General features: G+C 44.3%; 1 protein-coding gene across 1 annotated transcript in view; it reads left to right on the top strand.

Annotated features, from left to right (window-relative positions):
- Positions 1–9,956: 9,956 nt before the first annotated feature.
- Positions 9,957–18,619, top strand: part of Hspa4 (heat shock protein family A (Hsp70) member 4) — a 47,189-nt gene continuing 38,526 nt past the window's right edge. The window contains exon 1 of the mRNA XM_057774560.1: positions 9,957–10,353. Within this exon, the coding sequence (XP_057630543.1) occupies positions 10,247–10,353 (107 nt within the window). The 5' untranslated portion in view covers positions 9,957–10,246. The remainder of the gene's footprint in view (positions 10,354–18,619) is intronic.

The following is an 18,619-nucleotide window of genomic DNA, read 5'->3' as shown; positions in this document are numbered from 1 at the left end:
ATACACAGAAACCCTGTCTGGAAAGATATGGCATGCACATGGAGGTTAGTGGACAGCTTGTTGGAGTTAGTTTTCTCTTTTCATCGCATAGCTCTCAGGGACTCAATTCAAACTACCAGACTAGGTGGCAAGCACCTTTCCTCTGAGCCATCTTGCTTCCCTGTGGAGAGGCCTATGAAGTCTTCAGTGAATGCATATTGTTGACATGAATAGGGCCATGTTAAGAACACTATTGCCTCAGACCCATTGTTAATTAGCAAAATTCTCTCTGGGTCATGCTCAAGGAACTGACAAAGCCTTCCTCAGGATGTGTTCAAATGTTGACAGCCTGTACAGAAAGTAGCTTCCTCAGCCGGGCGGTGGTGGCGCACGCCTTTAATCCCAGCACTCGGGAGGCAGAGGCAGGCGGATCTCTGTGAGTTCGAGGCCAGCCTGGTCTAGAAGAGCTAGTTCCAGGACAGGAACCAAAAAGCTACAGAGAAACCCTGTCTCGAAAATCCAAACAAACAAACAAACAAACAAACAAAAAAGTAGCTTCCTCTTTGATGTTTACAGTAGAAACTGCTTCCCTATAGAGACCTCCCACCTTATCTCAAGATAACTCCTTCACTTCTGCTGTACTGAGTGACTACCAAGGTTCCAGGTTTTTGCATAGAAGCAAATTCAAAGTTAGCCTGAGCTATACTGAACTGCCACAAAACAAATAAGCCAACAAATGAACAACCTGTGAACCCAACGTTTGAAGAGTGAAGGCAGGAACATTGGAGTTTAACGTCATCCTCGGTCCATGAGTTCAAAGCCAGTCTGGGCTACTTATTTTAGTGTGCTTGTCTGTTGCTGTGATAAACACCATGGCCAACAGCCACTTGGGGAGAAAAGAGTTTATTCGCTATACAAGTTACAGGGAAGCAAAGGAAGGAACTCAAGGCAGGATGTTGAGACAGACACCACAGAACACCTGCTGGCTTTCTCTGGTTTGCTCTGCTATCCTTTTTTTTTCCTGTGCATTGGTGTTTGCCTGCATGTATATCTGTGTGAGGGTGTCAGATCTTAGAATTACAGACAGACATGGGTGCTGGGAATTGAATCCGAGTCTTCTGGAAGAGCAGCAAGTGCTCTTAACTACTGAGCCATCTCTCCAGGCCTCCCCTACTCCGAAATAAAGAAACTTTTGACATTGGTGGAAATGGCATAAATATTCATCTTGAGTGGGCTACAGAGTATTTATTCCTAAAAGATAATTGTGTGTGTGTGTGTGGCTAATCTTACAGGCTGATTTTGAACTTGCTTTGTAGCTGGAGTTGATTTTGAATTTCTGATCTTCCAGCCTCCACAGTTCCAAAGTCTGGGATCACAGCTCTGTGACTCTAAACCCAGCTTCAGTTATCCATTTTTGAAGGAAAATATTACATTTCTTCTCTTGCCAAATAGCTTCTTTATTTTATTTATTTTTCAAAACATCCCAAGAACACAGATGTTCTTGCACTCATTACGTTCCCGTATGGAGTAGAAGCTGCTGTGGGATGCTGTCAGGCCGCATCTTTTCCTTTGGAGCCTTTGCCTTTGACTTGTAGAAAGACTCCCGATGCTCTCAGGGAGTTCAGGTCATCATCTCTTTGCTGTGTGTTTCTGCTCCTGCCTTTAGCTATAGCTGGTTTCCTGTGTCATTCCCTAGAGACCAAGTTAGGGCGTGTGCTGCTGCTGTCCAAGTGGCAAGCTGTAATCATCTGGGATATATTTAGATTTTGAACTCACACTGCATTTGAACATTAACTAGATGACAACAAGAAAATAAATGGTCCTCCTTCGGTCGTGAAGCAATGTCTGGGCAGAGAGCCACATGAACTTGCAGCTCGTCCACATAAAACTGATCTTGTATCAGGTTACAAACTCTCTGAGTTGCTTTTTCTTCTCCCAATGCTAGGGATTAGACATGGGTCATCCTATATGTTGGGTAGATGTTCTACCACTGAGTTACACCAGTAGGCCCCTTGCTCATATTGTCTAAGGAATTCTGGAAATGAGTCTGTTATAGGGGTCAAAAGGCCCTAAAAATCATTGTTATTAAGTAAGAACCAAAGAGTGTCCTGAGACAAGTGAACTGTGTTCTGGCCAGATGGAAATCAGCCCAGGATCTGCTGAGTCCTGACGAGTCTAAGCATCAAAATTCAAAACGGTCCAGAAACTTCAAATTGTAGGAATTAGATAGTGGTTGTTACTGGGGTCGGGGGCAGCTGGGCTGAGCAGTTTCTGCTGTCAGCTGACAGGTCAACAGACAGAACTGGAGTAGAGTTGGGATGTCAGCTGCTGGAGATGGAAGAAGTCCCAGCCTGGGGCTGGCTAAGACGAGGATGGATAAAGAGACTGTGACTCATGCCAGGAAAATTATTGGTGATCAAGGGGCTTAGAGTTAAATTTGATCCTATCAGCTTATGAGGCCCGTAGAAGTCTGTGCAAAGGTCACCCAGTGTTTTAGGATCATGAGGAGGCAAAGGACAGGGACTGCTAATGACACTGTGGAGCAGATGTGTAGGAGGAGCAGCCTGAACAAGGGCAAGCGTGTGTGGCTTTGGGGAAGGACTCAGTGATGTACTGTGTTGCTAAGGAAGAAGACAGTTGGATAGAGTTGAATAATGACTTAAGGATGTCACCAATAAGGGATGGAATTGGACCGTATTTATTGCTGTTGTTGGCGGTGTGTGTATTTCATGTAGCACAGGCTGGCCTCACGCTCACTACATAGTAGATGATGACTATGTGGTAGGGTCAGAGAATGCAACATTGAGGTCAGTTTATGTAGTTGCTTAGGGAAAGAACACAGGGTTTTGTGCATGCCAGGCAAGAAATCTAGCAACTGAAGGACCTCAGCCCAGTTTTTATACCAGACAAGCCTAACATGAAAATGCTGCAGTTAAAAACAACAGGAGAGGGCTGGAGAGATGGCTCAGTGGTTAAGAGCATTGCCTGCTCTTCCAAAGGTCCTGAGTTCAATTCCCAGCAACCGCATGGTGGCTCACAACCATCTGTGATGAGGTCTGGTGCCCTCTTCTGGCCTTCAGGCATACACGTAGAAAGAATATTGTATACATAATAAATAAATAAATAAATAAATAAATAAATAAATTTTAAAAAAAACAAAAAAACAAAAAAACAGGAGACTAAACTATACTTGACTGCTTTCTTTCTTCTTTGTTTTCCGATACAGGGTTTCTCTGTGAGTACCCCTAGCTGTCCTGGAATTCACTCTGTAGACCAGACTGGTCTCAAACTCACAGAGATCCGCCTGCCTCTGCCTCCTGAGTACTGGGATTACTTTTCTTAACCAGTCGGCTTTTTTATTTTTAGACAGAATCTCCTTGTATATGCTGGCTAGACTAGAACTTACCATTAGCCTAGGCTGCCCTCACACTCACCATCTTCCTTTCACACCTCTGAATATGCTGGGTTATAGGTGTGGGCTACTATGTCTAGCCGGAGTTCTGGAATTTAAGAACAAAGAGTTTCTTTGTTCAACTCAACGTGAGATGGGGGAGGCCAGAAGACTATCTATCAGTACTCAAGCATGGAGCTTCATGAGGACACAGTGATAGACCAAAGGCCAGGATTCCAGTGATCACCTGGTAGAGAGAGATTATGAGTTCTCAATTGACTGAGAACCTTTAGGCTCTTGGTGGGTAGCTTATGAATGCTGTGTATTTAAAACTAAACAAGCATCATTGGTGATTGCTTAGAACTAAGTTTAATCAGAACTAACCTGTACCAGAGAAAACACCAGATAACTTCCCATTTCTAAAATGCCCAAGATGCTTATCGAATGAAAACCCCTTGTGCTTCAATCGCAGCGCCTCTGGCGCCACAGGTCCAGGAACTCCAGTGCTGTGTAGCTGAGACTCTGGGAACTCTGCCATTCAGATTCTTCACAATTCTCAAATAACTTTTCTTGACTTTGTGTATTTAAATATCCAAGAATAGCCTCTTGAGCTATAAGTTTGATGATCCAGGAAACTATTTTTAGCAGGATGAGTACTCTGTGACCAATGCTATATTTTATTTTGAGAAAAACAAATAGTTTAAAAAGATTGATAGGGCTGTGACTTTCTTTCTTTTATTTTATTTTATTTTTTTTGTTTTTTCTTTGTTTTTAGAAAGAAAGTGTCTATATAATAGCCCTGGCTGGTCACTTTGTAGACCAGGATGGCCTCAGACTCAGCAGAGATTCTTCAGCCTCTTCCTTCCAAGTGATGGGAATAAAGGCATTCACCACCACAGCCAGCATGGGCTGTGGCATTTTAAATGGAAAACAGTGCTAGGGCCAACAAGGCAGGTGAGGTACAAAGCATTTTTTTTTTCTTTTAGTGATTTAGCCAAAGGCCAGAGAAGCCTTTTAATAGAAGGAGCAGAGAGAATCACAACCTCTCCTCTCCTTTAATTGAAATAGACTTACTTCATAGCTTTGGTTAGTTGACCTGGAACTCACTAGGTAGACCAGGTTGTCCTTGAACTCACAAAGATCCTCTTGCCATGCCTCCCAAGAGCTGGAATTAAAGGTCAGCAAATCTTTCAGATTGATAGGACACTTTGGGCAAGGCAGCCTGAACTCTGCCCAGCACTTAATTACACAAAAAAGATGAGAAATGACTCTATCATAAGTAAAACCAACACAGTCATAGGGGCTATGTCTCTCCTCTTATATGAAGGAGAAAAATTGGAGGTAGCAAGGTTAAGGCCAACCTTGAAAAAAGGTTAGCTGAGGGGCTGGAGAGATGGCTCAGCGGTTAAGAGCAGTGACTGTTCTTCCAGAGGACCTGAGTTCAATTCCCAGCAACCGCATGGTGGCTCACAACCATCTGTAATGAGGTCTGGCGCCCTCTGGCCTGCAGACATCCATGGAGGCAGAATGTTGTATACATAATAAATAAATAAAATCTTTAAAAAAAAAAAAAAAAAAAAGGTTAGCTGATTTTGTTTTTTGAAATGTGTTTTGCTGTGTTAACCTGCCTAGCACTGAACTCTTGGATCCAAGGGGTCCTTTCTGTTTTTTTGTTTGTTTGTTTGTTTGTTTGTTTTTTTTTTTTGGTTTTTCGAGACAGGGTTTCTCTGTGGCTTTGGAGCCTGTCCTGGAACTAGCTCTGTAGACCAGGCTGGTCTCGAACTCACAGAGATTCACCTGCCTCTGCCTCCCAAGTGCTGGGATTAAAGGCGTGCGCCACCACCGCCCGGCTCCTTTCTGTTTGTTTTTATGACAAGGTCTCACCAGTAATCGTGTTGTCTGCCCATAAACCCAGCACTTGTGGGGGAGAGGCAGACAGATCTATGAGTTCAAGGTCAGCCCTGTCTACATAGTGAGTTACAAACTAGCCAGGGTTGCATTGTACAACCCTGTTCTCCCCTGAACATCTATCCCTCCAGCCCTCAAAGAAGCTTTTTTTTTTTAAATATTTATTTATTTATTATGTATACAATATTCTGTCTGTGTGTATGTCTGCAGGCCAGAAGAGGGCACCAGACCCCATTACAGATGGTTGTGAGCTCAGGAACTTTGGAAGAGCAGGCAATGCTCTTAACCACTGAGCCATCTCTCCAGCCCCTCAAAGAAACTTTTGACTTAGCTTTCCAAGCAGCTGGACCAATAGGTGTATAACACCATGCCAGCCTGACTTCTTCAACCTTCTAAAAATTGTCATAAAGTTATGTAACACGTGGTTGGAAAGAAGACTCAGTGGTTAAGGACACTGGCTGTTCTTCCGAGGATCAGGGTTTGAATCCCCGCACCCACAGGCAGCTCACAACTATCTGTAACTCCAGTTCTGGGATTCTGACACCCTCTTTTGGCCTCTGTGGGTACTGCATGCACATAACACATAAACATGCGTATATGTAAATGTGAATATATATGTATATATATGCAGGCAAAATAGCCATACACATGAATAAATTGAAAAAAATGTAGGGCTATACAGATTCCTCTGCTGTTAAGAGCTCTTGTAGGGTTGGGAGCGGTGGTGCATGCCTTTCATCCCAGTGCTTGGGAGGCAGGCAGGCAGATCTCAGGTGGATCTGAGTTCCAGGATAGCCTGGACGAAAAGAGACAGGGTCTCACTATGTAGACCTAGCTGGCCTTGAAGTCTCGGAGATTGAGTGTTGCAATAAAAGGTGTATAACCAGCTTAGTTTCATTTTTTAAATCATGGCTGAATATTTCATGTATGTATAGGTGTATGGAATACTCAAAAAAATCCATTTAGTATGCAAAGTCCTAGGTTCAACCCCCAGTACTAAAAAACAGCAACAACAACAAATCCCACTGCTTTTTCTCCCCCCTCCAAGACAGAGTTTCTCGGTGTAGCCCTAGCTGTCCTGGAACAAATTCTTGTAGACCAGGCTGGCCTTGAACTCACAGAGATCTGCCTGCCTCTGCCTCCCGAGTGCTGGGATTAAAGGTGTGTACTGCCATGGCTTTTATTTTTTTCTTTTTTCTTTTTTTTTTTTTTTTTTTGGTTTTTTGAGACAGGGTTTCTCTGTAGCTTTGGAGCCTGTCCTGGAACTAGCTCTGTAGACCAGGCTGGTCTCAAACTCACAGAGATCCGCCTGCCTCTGCCTCCCAAGTGCTGGGATTAAAGGCGTGCGCCACCACCGCCCGGCGGCTTTTATTTTTTTAAAGACAGGATTTTTCTGTAGTTTTGGAGCTTTTCCTGGAACTGGCTACTACTGCCCAGCTGGCTATAGTTTTCTTCCTTTTTTTTTTTTTTAATAAAGTGTTTTTCTTTAGTTTTGGAACCTGTCCTGGTACACACTCTGTAGACCAGGCACCTGTACTCAGAGATCTGCTTGCTTCTGCCTTCTGAGTGCTGGGATTAAAGGCGTGTACCACCATTGTCTGGCCTGGCTATCATTTTCTTATGAGACTGTCTCATGTTGTCCAAATTGGTCTTGAATTTATTGTTATTCTAAATCTAGTCTGATCCTCCTGCCTTTTTCTCTTGAGTGTGGGGTTACAGGCATGTACAACTGTGCCCTGCTCCTTTTGGCTATTTTGAATATCTTACTTTTTCTTTAAGGTCTCGTGTAGCCCTGTCTGGCCTTTAACTATGTAGCCAAGGTTAATCTTGATCTCCTGATTCTTTTGCCTCAGCCTTCTAACTGCTGGGATTACAGGTGCGTATCACTATACCCAGCCTGTTCTCGTTTTTCTAAAGGCTTTTCTTTTCTCCATTTAACCCTATCACCTTTTCCAGGTAGCATCTAATAATCATCTTTAGCTTAAGTGTGGAGAACCTTCTGGTAACTGGCAAATTGAAAGGTGGCAGTGTTTGGTTACTAGGGAATGAAATGCCTCCAGAGTCAGCAATAAGTTCAGAGAGCCTTTTCCTTCAAAGAGTGGTGGTAATGCCCTTTATTTCCTTGGACATTTGCTTTTTGAGTGATTGCTCTTTCTTGGATTTGCCCTCTAGCAATACAAACCTTGCTCTAGACCTTACAGTGTACAGGATGGGGAGGGAACTCAGCAGGTAAAGGCACTCGCCAAACCTGATGACCTGAGTTCAATGCCTGGAACCCACAGTGGAAAGAGAGAGCCAAGAACTTCAAGTTGTCCTCTAATCTCTACATTCGTACCATGGCAAATACATAGACAGTTAAATGTAACACACACAAAAAAGCCTTACTCTAGTCTTCCAACCATACTAAATATCTATTGCTAGTTTTTATCACTATACCATGCCCTTTTTCTTTTGTGAAAAGCCTTCCTTGTCTCCACCATTTCCGCATATAGCTTCTCATTGTTATTAGATCAGGACTGATCTAGGTGAAATGAAAGAAAGGGGAGACCAACCTCTTACAGGATCAGAATCGAACTTAAATCAGAACAACGGAGTCGAGACTGTGTCAGGGCTCTGGGGAGTCCTTACTGTGTTGGTATCCCTGCCGGTGTTGTACTCCAGTGTCCAAACACCGGGGAGTCGCCCCCAGAGACCACTTCATACACCACAGCCGATGCAAAAGCATGAGGATTTTATTAATTCTGTCATGACAGGGTCCTCCAGCATTCAGGAAGCCGAGGGATCTCGAATAGTTGGTACAGTCTACTTTTATAGGGGCCACAGAAGCAAGGGGGGTTGTTCTTTGACTGTTATGATTGGCTTATTTGAAAGGGCTATTACCAATAATTGGCTGGAGAGCTGTTGCCAGATCAGGTGAGGTAAGAGGTCATTTTGACCCCGTTTCCCAGGGGACTGAATCAAAACATACGTATATGGGTAATTGTTCAGGAACTGAGTACGTGCATGTGTAGCTGTTAGGTCCTTGGTTCCCAGGGGAGGAGGCTGAGAGGATTCAGAATTGTCAGAAATGGCTTCAGGATTGTCTAAAGTCTTACAACGGCAGTTCTAACATGTTGATCCCTGGTCTGGAGCCTCCCTGCTCCTAACTCCTGGCTGGTGTCTCTTCTTCCTGCATGGAGACTTCAGGGGCTGCGGCCTTCATGTTATTAACTCTTTACTCATCACCTTTTACTAGCATCCCTTGGCTTAGCGCCTCTCCTGAGAGGGCTACTCCAGGGTGTCTGAGTGCGCGTGCCCGTGTAAAAGTGGGGGCTGTTGCACAGAGGCTTGGAGACAACAGGGGTTGTCTGTCACCCTCCGATGGAATTTTTGGAGGCAGGGTCTCTCTCTGAACAGGGAGCTCTAGTCTTTTTGGACTAGGCTGGTAGTCAGAGAGCTCCTCCGGTTAACTTCGTCTCTGGTCTGATGGGTTCTGGATTACAGGCATGGATGAGAGCATGTCTAGCTTGCGGGTGGTGGGATTCAAAGTCTTTATGGTTTCACAGAGATCCACCTCCCTCTGCCTCCTGAGTGCTGGGATTAAAGGCATGGGCCACCACCGCCCAGCTCACTTCAAGTATTCTTAACTGCTAAACCATCTCTCCAGCCTCTGACCCACATTTTATTGAGGCTTACACGCTGTAATGCAATCTCTTAAAAAAAAGAGTCACAAATAGGCGAAACTTCAAAATTCTTACAATTTTGTGGTGTTTCGGATCCAAGCCAAGGCTTTAAGCATGCAAGTATTCTACCACTGTTATATCCCCAGCCTCAAAATAACCAGAAACCGGGAGGCTCAAGATTGCACTCTCTCTAGGCCGATTATCAGAAATACTTTGAAGCTAGGCTCTTCCCTAACTCTCGGTAACTCCCTAGTTAAACTGGCGGTCACTACAGTTTAAGATTCTTCAGCTTAACCCAGGTGTAGTGGGACGTGCCCTTAATCTCAAACCTAGGCAAGTAGAGACAAGTGTTTTAGAACTGCAAGGTCATCCTTGGAGGTGACCTGCTTGAGATTTGTCACCCGCCCCCCAGTGCTATCTATGTATTAGAGTCATGCAAATTTGCCACTGGTCTTAGCAGACCTTCAGGTCCACGGAGCGTGTTTTCTGGCCCCTTATTTCCAGCTCGGGGACATGACTGAACAGGCCCTCATTTGACCTAAGGACGTGAGTGGTTAAAAGCAAGCTGAAAGAGTGGGTTCTTTTTGGTTACCGCTTGTCTAACACTCAATGGGCTTCACGTGAAGCCAGTCTGAAACGGGGGACCCTCAGTAATTGGAGGATTAGCTCGCATTCACTGCCGGGCCTCATTAAAATGCACGGAGGGCCTGTTGCAAAGTCACCGCCGGAAGTCCCTCCAGGAGGCCGCGACACAGCGGAAGTGGGCCTAACGCGGTCCTCAGAAGTATTGTCTCACTCCCGCACGCCGACTTCAGGAAGGTAGGCGCGCTACAGCTCGCCGTGCTTCTCTGCGCAGGCTCCGTTGACACCTACGCGTCCCACAGCCTTCGTCCTCTCACTTCCTCCCAAGTTTCCCGTGCCAGGACGTGACGCCATCCCTCCGACTCCGGGGGAGGAGCCTCGGGAGGAAAATCGTCGGAGCTGGGGTCTCGCGAGAACATTCCGTTCCTGCGCAATTCTCGCGCTGCAGCTCTGCTCCTGTCGCAACGAGAGCCTTCGAGATCTTCTCCGCCCCCGCGACCGGCGCCTCCTCTGCTGCCGCGGAGACGGAGCCGGCCTGAGCGGCGGAGGCTCGTCTTCTTCAAGCACCCAAGCATCTCTGTGGACGGCCGTCCGGCTTCGCCCGCCTCTCCTCGGTGCCCCGTCAGCCCACGAGGCTCGCTCTTTCCAGGCGCCAACCCCGCCGGGGTCCGTGTGCAGTGTCGGCGGCCGGCCCTGGGCCCGAGCCCGAGGTGTAGCCGGCGCCATGTCGGTGGTGGGCATAGACCTGGGCTTTCAGAGCTGCTATGTCGCTGTGGCCCGCGCCGGCGGCATCGAGACAATCGCTAATGAGTATAGCGACCGCTGCACGCCGTAAGTGTGGGCCTGGCCGCCGGGGTCGCCTCGCTTTCCATTTGAGGGTCCGCAGGAGACCCCCCCTCTGATTGCCGGCTCGCCCGTGGCTGCCACCTGCTTCAGAGTCTGGGCCTGCGCCAGGCGCGAGGCCTTTCCCGCGGGTCAAACGAAGGCTTTGAGCCGGTACTCGGGTCGGCGGAAGGCACGAGTAGGAACTGAAAGGGAGGGAAGGCAGGCCTGAGACCGTAGGATGAAGTGCCCTCCCCTCACTTTTGGGGGGTAGACCTGAAACCAGGGTCCAGGGCTTGCTGAGCTTTGTTAAAACCAACGGAGGTGCTAATTCTGCACACCGAAAACGTTTAGTAAAAGTTAACTTGAGTAGATTGTGGCTACCGGACTGGGAAGCGGCCTGAGTCCCACGTGAGTGGGGGCGGGGTGGCGTCCGGAAGATGTGGCTCCTAGGGCTCAGGCCCCTGTTCTCGGCAGTTCGCCATTGAGGTGGCCAATATACATAAGAAGAGATTTAATAAAACCTATTTCCTTGATAGTGTTCTAGCTCCTTGTCCCAGTTGTTTCTGGATATCGAGTTAGTTGGGTCTTTTGCCCAATCTGCGCACCTCGTCCTTATCAGCGTTGCACTTTCTCATGCTAATGAATTTCAGCCGGATGCCGGCCGCAATTGTTAAGGCATGACTCAAGGGCTCACTTTGACTAGAACTTACTCGAAGTTATGGGACCAGTGTAGACAAATCTCCAAAAAAGATGACTCATCTAGGCTATTTTTTGTTGGAGTAAAAGGGAGCCTGTCTTTTTCAATATATATAATGGCTTTTTTCTTAAAGGACAAATTCTCTGTAGTTTAGGATGACCTCGCATTTGTTAATCCTGCCTTTGTCTTCTAATATCTGGGATTACAGGCGTGTTAAAAAGATAACTTGATCTATTTTTTTTTTTTCTTTTGGTTTTTCGAGGCAGGGTTTCTCTGTGGTTTTGGAGTCTGTCCTGGAACTAGCTCTTGTAGACCAGGCTGGTCTCGAACTCACAGAGATCCGCCTGCCTCTGCCTCCCGAGTGCTGGGATTAAAGGCGTGCGCCACCACCCCCCGGCGATTGATCTATTGAATTCCATTTAGACAAACTTTGGAAGAAGCTGTTACTACTGGGTTCACAGTCCCACCTCATTGTTCCATCTCAAGGGCGTATTTATTTATTTGAGACAGGGTTTCTCTTTGTAACCCTGGCTGTCCAGGAACTCACTTTGTAGACGAGGTTGGCCTCGAACTCACCGAGATCCACCTTCTACTGCCTCCCGATTGCTGGGATTAAAGGTGTACACCACCATCACCCAGTGTTTTGTGATAGGTTTCTTATGGCTGTCCTGTGATCATTTTGTCTTTGTGTCTGAGAATGACTTTGAACTCTTGATCCTCCTACTTGTACCTCCCACGTGGACAGGTATATACCTTTGAATCCAGGGCTTCCTGCATACTAAGCAAGCACTCTACCAACTAAACTATTGCCACCCTGTCCTCAAGTTTTTAGTGCCACAAAGCTCTGGAACCATTATCAAAAATCAGTTTTCGAACATTTTGCTCACCACCCCCCATTGCCTGTTAAGTTTTGTTTTTCATTTGTCATGTTTGTTTTTTGAGAAGACTTCTTGTGTAGCCCTGCTTATCTTGGAACTCACTGTATAGACAGGTGATCTGCCTGCCTGTGCTTCTGCTGAGATTAAAGGTGCGCACCACCATTACCCGACCCAATTTTTGGTGGGCTTTTTAGATTTTTTTTAATAGAGATTGCTTCTAATGATTTTATAGATGACCTTTTTTTTTTTTATAAAGGTTTATTAAGTTTGCAGTGTTCTGTCTGCATTGCATGTATATCTGCAGGCCAGAAGAAGGCACCAGACCTCATTACAGATGGTTGTGAGCCATAATGTGGCTGCTGGGAATTGAACTTAGGACTTTTGGAAGAATAGTGCTCTTAACTGCTGAGCCATCTCTCCAGCCCTTGGATTTATTTATTATGTATATAGGTTTCTGCCTGCAGGCCAGAAGGCTGCACCAGATCTCATTATAGATGGTTGTGAGCCACCACGTGGTTGTGGGGAATTGAACTCAGGACCCTGGAAGAGCAGCCAGTGTTCTTAAACTTTGAACCATCTCTCCAGCCCCCATTTGCCATTTTTAAATTAGGTATTCTAATTTGTATATTCTACAGAGGTATATTATGTACTGCATTTTGAAAAGTATTAAAAATTTTGCTTCACTGGGCGATGGTAGCTCATGCCTTTAATCCCAGAAATTGGGAGGCAGAGACAGGTGGATCTTTTTGAGTTCGAGGCCAGCCTATCTACAGAGCAAGTTCACAGCAGAGAAACATTGTGTCAAAATACCAAAAATTTTTTGCTTCTATGCATTGCATTTTAGTATTAACTAAGGTAGACAGTACTTCTCTGGGTTTTTGCTTATCTCTGAAACTCATCCTCCTAATGCCTTTTTTTTTTTTTTTTTTTTGAGATGGTTTCTCTGTAACTTTGGAGCCTGTCCTAGAATTTGCTCTGCAGAACATGCTAACCTCAAACTCAGAGATTCTCCTGCCTGTGCCCCTAAGGGGGGATTTAAGTATCGCATCACCACTGCCTGGTCCGAAGAAAATTTGAACAGGCTGAAGAATCTGGTTTCCAGGTTCTCATCTGCCTAGAATTAAATATATTTTAACTGGGGAAGGAGAGACATGGCTTGGGAAGCAGTGTTCCTGTCTTTCCTTTAGAGTGCTTTAACGTGCTGTCTCTTAGCAGCTGTGGCAGAAGTTTATCTAAAACTGCCGGATGGTGGTGGCGCACGCCTTTAATCCCAGCACTCAGGAGGCAGAGGCAGGCGGATCTCTGAGTTTGAGGCCAGCCTGGTCTACAAGAGCAAGTTCCAGGACAGGCTCCAAAGCTACAGAGAAACCCTGTCTGGAAAATGAAGCAAAAAAAAAAAAAAAAAAAAAAATATATATATATATATATATATATATATATCTGAAACTTGTTTTCCTTATGGCAGTTTAAGCTTGCATAAAGACCGAATAAGTGATTAGATAGACCTTGTGATTGTGGTTAGGTAGCACAGAAATCATTCCTTTGCCTTGTTTCTCAGGTATTTTCCTTCATAGCCACACAAGTAATTTTCCTTCCTCCTCTCCTTCCTTTGATTTATTCTTTAGACAGGGTCTGTCTACATAGCTCTGGCTGTCCTGGAACTCACTGTGAACCAGACTGGCCTCAACTTTTAGAAATCCACTGCCCTCTGCCTCCTGAGTGCTTGAATTGAATGAAGGCGTGCACCATCACACCCAGCTCAAGTTTCTTTTTGAGGCCTCTTTCTCAGTCTGGCTTTGAAGTTCTGCAGAACTTGAGAATCCTGAGTGCTGGAATCCTAGGTGTGCACTACCATGCTGGCTTCATTTAAGTGCTCTGTTAAGCATTTGATCAACAGATTTTGTGCTAGAGACTTGACCTAACAGTGGGAGCAGGAAAGCACAGTGCCTTTTCTTGAGGTTGTGGATGAATGGATTTAGATCTCCTAAGTATGCAGAGACTGTTGCAGCTTTGTTTTAATGTGAAAGCATAAAGGTACAGGTCTCATACGTTTGGCTGTCAGATGTACCTTCTTTTCCTTGTTGAACTAATTCTGCAAAAGCAGATGAAACTTACGTAGGTATTTCATTTCCAATTGGGATTTACTTGAGGCAGACTTTGTATTTTCACCTCCTTTTTTAGGCAGATATGTGCATGTGACTGGTAGTTATGTGTTAAACACTGGAGATACTGTGATGAGCAATAAAATACCCAGTCTTGCCATCATAGGCATGGTAATGGAAAATGCCACATGCTAAACAAGAGCATCCTGTTACTATCTGGTGAAGAACACAGTGGAAAAGTACAGAGTACAGTGAGAGTGTAACAGAGACTCTCTCTGGTTGTGGGCTGGAGTTGGAGGGTGCTCTCAAAATGTCATCGGTGACCTGGAAGGTGGGTAGGAGTTTACATCTAGGCCATGGTTGGTTTGAGGAGGAAAAGTTATTCCAGCAAATGGGAAGATGTGAGGCAAGCAGAGTTTGAAGGATGGAGGGGATGGGATGGCTCATCTTGAGGCAAAGCTTGGGATCGTTAAACTTTTTCATGTAGGTATAATGGAAAGTGATCCAGCTTTTAAAAATGTGATTGGCAGTCCGTCCTGCTGGCTTAGGCAGAGGCAGGAGGATCTTTTGTGTTTTAGGCTAGCTTGGTCTACAGAGCAAGTTTCAGGATGGCCACAGCTACACAAAGACACCGTCTCAAAAAACAAAAAGAACCAAAATCACAAAACAAGCTTTAGTCCGAGCACTCGAGAGGCAGAAGCAGGCTATTACACAGAGAAACCCTGTCTGGCAAAAAAAAAAAAAAAAAAAAAAAGGCTTTGTGAGAATGGATATTGGAAAAATAGATAGCCAGGAAGTTCCTGTAGTATTTGGTTTCCTCTTGTGTGATAGCAATGAGAAAATTAAGGGCATTTCAGTAAATCTGATGTTTTAAATTTATTTTTTTGCTCTAGTATTGTGCTTGTAGTGTGAGCACACATGCTTTGGCATACATGTGGAGGTCAGAGGACAACTTGGAGGAGTTAGTTCTCTCTGCCACAATGTCTCCCAGGTATTGAACGGTTTATATAGCCAAGAATTGAGTTTTTGATTTTACAGCTTCCTCTTCCTGAGCACAGGGATTCACAGGTATACATAAGTATGCTGGACTTGTCTTTTTCTTACTTAGTACATAGAATAATAGTATAATAACAGAATGTTTGCCAATGGTCTGTTTTTTGTTGTTGTTGTTGTTTTTTGTTTGTATTGTATTTTTTTTAAATATTTATTTATTTATTATGTATACAATATTCTTTCTGTGTGTATGCCTGAAGGCCAGAAGAGGGCACCAGACCTCATTACAGATGGTTGTAGCCACCATGTGGTTGCTGGGAATTGAACTCAAGACCTTTGGAAGAGCAGGCAATGCTCTTAACCACTGAGCCATCTCTCCAGCCCTGTTTGTATTGTATTTATCTCTCCTTGGAGACAGAGTTTTGCTGTGTTACCAAGAAAGTCCAGGTTCAAATTCATGATTGTCCTCTGCTTCAAGTTCCTGAGCACTGATATAGTCATGAGCTGCTGTACCTGGCCCTTTTGTATTTTTGATTGATGTTCTATTAACTGTACTATGACACTAAAATTAAATCTGGAAATTTGTGCACTATTCTTAAAAAAACATTTTATCTATTTTTAATGTGTATGGGTGTTTTACCTGTATGTATGTCTGTGCAACATATTCATGCAGTGCCCTTGGAGGCCAGAAGTGGATTTCTGATTCCCTGGAACTGGAGTTAGAAACAGTTCTGAACTGCTGTGTGGGTGCTAGGAACCAAACCTGGGTCCTCTTCAAGAGCAGCATAGTGCTTTCAATTGCAGAACCATCTCTCCAGTCCCTCTTACATTTTTATTTATGTAGTTTTATTTGTGTGTGACTGTGTATATGTGCACTTTGGAGGGTGGGAGTTGACTATCAATCATGTGAGGTGATATTAGTTAAGCTTAGTCCTCAGGTTTGACATTTATTTCATGCTGAGCTATATTGCTGGCCCTACTCCTTTTATTTAAATGTGCACAGCTTACTAAGAATTAATTTAGGAACTGCAGATTTTTTTTTTTGAGATAGGGTCTCTATACATAACCCTAGCTGTTTATCAGAACTTGTCTTGAATGACCTTTCTCTTTACAGAATTACTGTGATCAAGTGTCATTTTAAAAGAAAGATGGGTGTCTATTTTAGCGGACAGCTTGGGAAATCAATTTTAGAGTAAACACTTAAACATATGAAACCTAGTCTGACTTTTTGAATCTGTAATAGCTAGTATTATTTGTGGTGTGCCATTCTGTGACTTGAGTCCTTTAGAAGTGGATAATCAGATTTAATCTTTAGCAGTGCAATGAGATAGATGCTTTAATTGTCCCCATAGCAGAGAAGTAAATTGCAATTCAGATAAGCCGCAGGAGTTACCCAGCTAGAAAGCTCATAGTAACTGGTTGTAGAGCCCATGCATGTTCAAATTACCCATATTGATAGCAGAGTGGAAATGCTGCATGTCTCAGTCCTTGGTGTTGATATAGAACTTCTAGCACATGAGAGTTCATGAAGTACTGTGTTATGATTTCATATGAAAAAGCAAGGAACTTGGGAGGCAGAGGCAGGCGGATCTCTGTGAGTTCGAGACCAGCCTGGTCTACAAGAGCTAGTTCCAGGACAGGCTCCAAAACCATAGCGAAACCCTGTCTCAAAAAAAAAAAAAACCAAAAAAAAAAAAAAAAAAAAAAAGAAAAAGCAAGGAATAGTGTGAGATGCTCACAGATAGGTGTTCTTACTGGAGGATGTTCCACTAGTGACATGCTTTTTAAGAAGGTGAGGACTGTTCTTATTGTGTGTCCATACATCAAAAAGAAAAAAAGATTGAATAGATCAAGATGGGAAAGGCATTTTTAAAAATTGCAGAATTGCCAGGAGGTAGTGGTGCCCACCTTTAATCCCAGCACTCAGGAGGCAGAGACAGGCGGATTTCTGAATTTGAGTCCAACCTGGACTACAGAGCAAGTTACAAAACAGGCTCCAAAGCTACAAAGAAACCTTGTCGCAAAAAATCCGAAAACCAACCAACCAAAACAAAATTACAAAACTGCTGGGTAAACCGGGTGGTGGTGGCACACGCCTTTAATCCCAGCACTCGGGAGGCAGAGGCAGGCGGATATTTGTGAGTTCGAGACCAGCCTGGTCTACAAGTGCTAGGTCCAGGACAGGCTCCAAAACCACAGAGAAACCCTGTCTCGAAAAAAAAAAGAAAAAACAAACAAACAAACAAAAAACTGCTGGGTAGTAGTGGCTTTTAATCCCAGCACTTGGGAGGCAGAGGCAGGCAGATTTCTGAGTTCGAGGCCAACCTAGTCTACAGAGTGAGTCCAGGACAACCAGGACTACACAGAGAATCCCTGTCTCAACAACCAAAACCAAAAAAAAAAAAAAAAAAGGAAAGGAGCCGGGCGATGGTAGTGCACGCCTTTAATCCCAGCACTCGGGAGGCAGAGGCAGGCGGATCTCTGTGAGTTCGAGACCAGCCTGGTCTGCAGAGCTAGTTCCAGGACAGGCTCCAAAGCCACAGAGAAACCCTGTCTCGGAAAAAAAAAAAAAAAAAAGGAAAGGAAAATATGTTAAAGAAAATTGAGTTGGTGGGGCTTGGTGGTGTACACCTTTACTTTAATTAGCACTTTGGGAACAGGCAGGTGGACCTGAGTTTGAGGCTAGTTTGGTTGATATGGTTACAAGCTAGCCAGTGCTACATAGTGAGATCTGTCTCAACAACAAAGACCTTTGACCTCTCAAAACAAGTAAAGCTTGGCATTTTTGTACAATATGTGTGTGAATGCTATAGCAAGCATATGGAGGTAAGACTTGTGGCATCAATTTTATTCTACCGTTTGGTTCCCAGGGTCAGAACTCACGTTTGATAGCAAGCCCATTTACCAGTTGGCCTTTTTATTTTTCGAGACAGGGTTTTCTGTGTAACAACCCTAGCTGTGCTGGAACTAGTTTTTTTTTTTTTTAATATTTATTTATGGATTTATTTATTTATTATGTATACAATATTCTTTCTGCGTGTATGCCTGAAGGCCAGAAGAGGGCGCCAGACCTCATTACAGATGGTTGTGAGCCACCATGTGGTTGCTGGGAATTGAACTCAGGACCTTTGGAAGAGCAGGCAATGCTCTTAACCGCTGAGCCATCTCTCCAGCCCCTGGAACTAGTTTTTATAGACCAGGTTGGCCTTGAATCCACAGAGATCCACCTGTTTCTGCCTCCGGAGTGTTGGTATCAAAGGCTTAGTCATCACCGCCTTTCATCCTCTGTGAAAGACATTTTTTTTTGTTCTTGGAAAGATATATATTAACCTTAGTACTATTAAGGAGGATGTAGATTTTAAAAGAAACATGAACCTACTTCAGAGAAATTAATGTGTAGATCAATATTCCAGGGATCCAATGCTGCCTTCTGAGAGTACCAGACACACTGGTGGTGCACAGATATATGCCCAGACAAAACACTCACATAAATAAAATAATAAAGTTAATTAAAAAACCATTCCTGTTAACCAAAGTGTTCTATATTAAATTGTTTAGAACAGTAGCCATTGGCCACTTAGGTGTTGAATTCTTGAAATGTG

This window comes from Chionomys nivalis, chromosome 7 (genome assembly GCF_950005125.1).
Source record: "Chionomys nivalis chromosome 7, mChiNiv1.1, whole genome shotgun sequence".
NCBI classification, from domain to species: domain Eukaryota; kingdom Metazoa; phylum Chordata; class Mammalia; order Rodentia; family Cricetidae; genus Chionomys; species Chionomys nivalis.
Note: the sequence above shows the minus strand (reverse complement) of the source record. Positions and strands in the feature narration are given on the sequence as shown.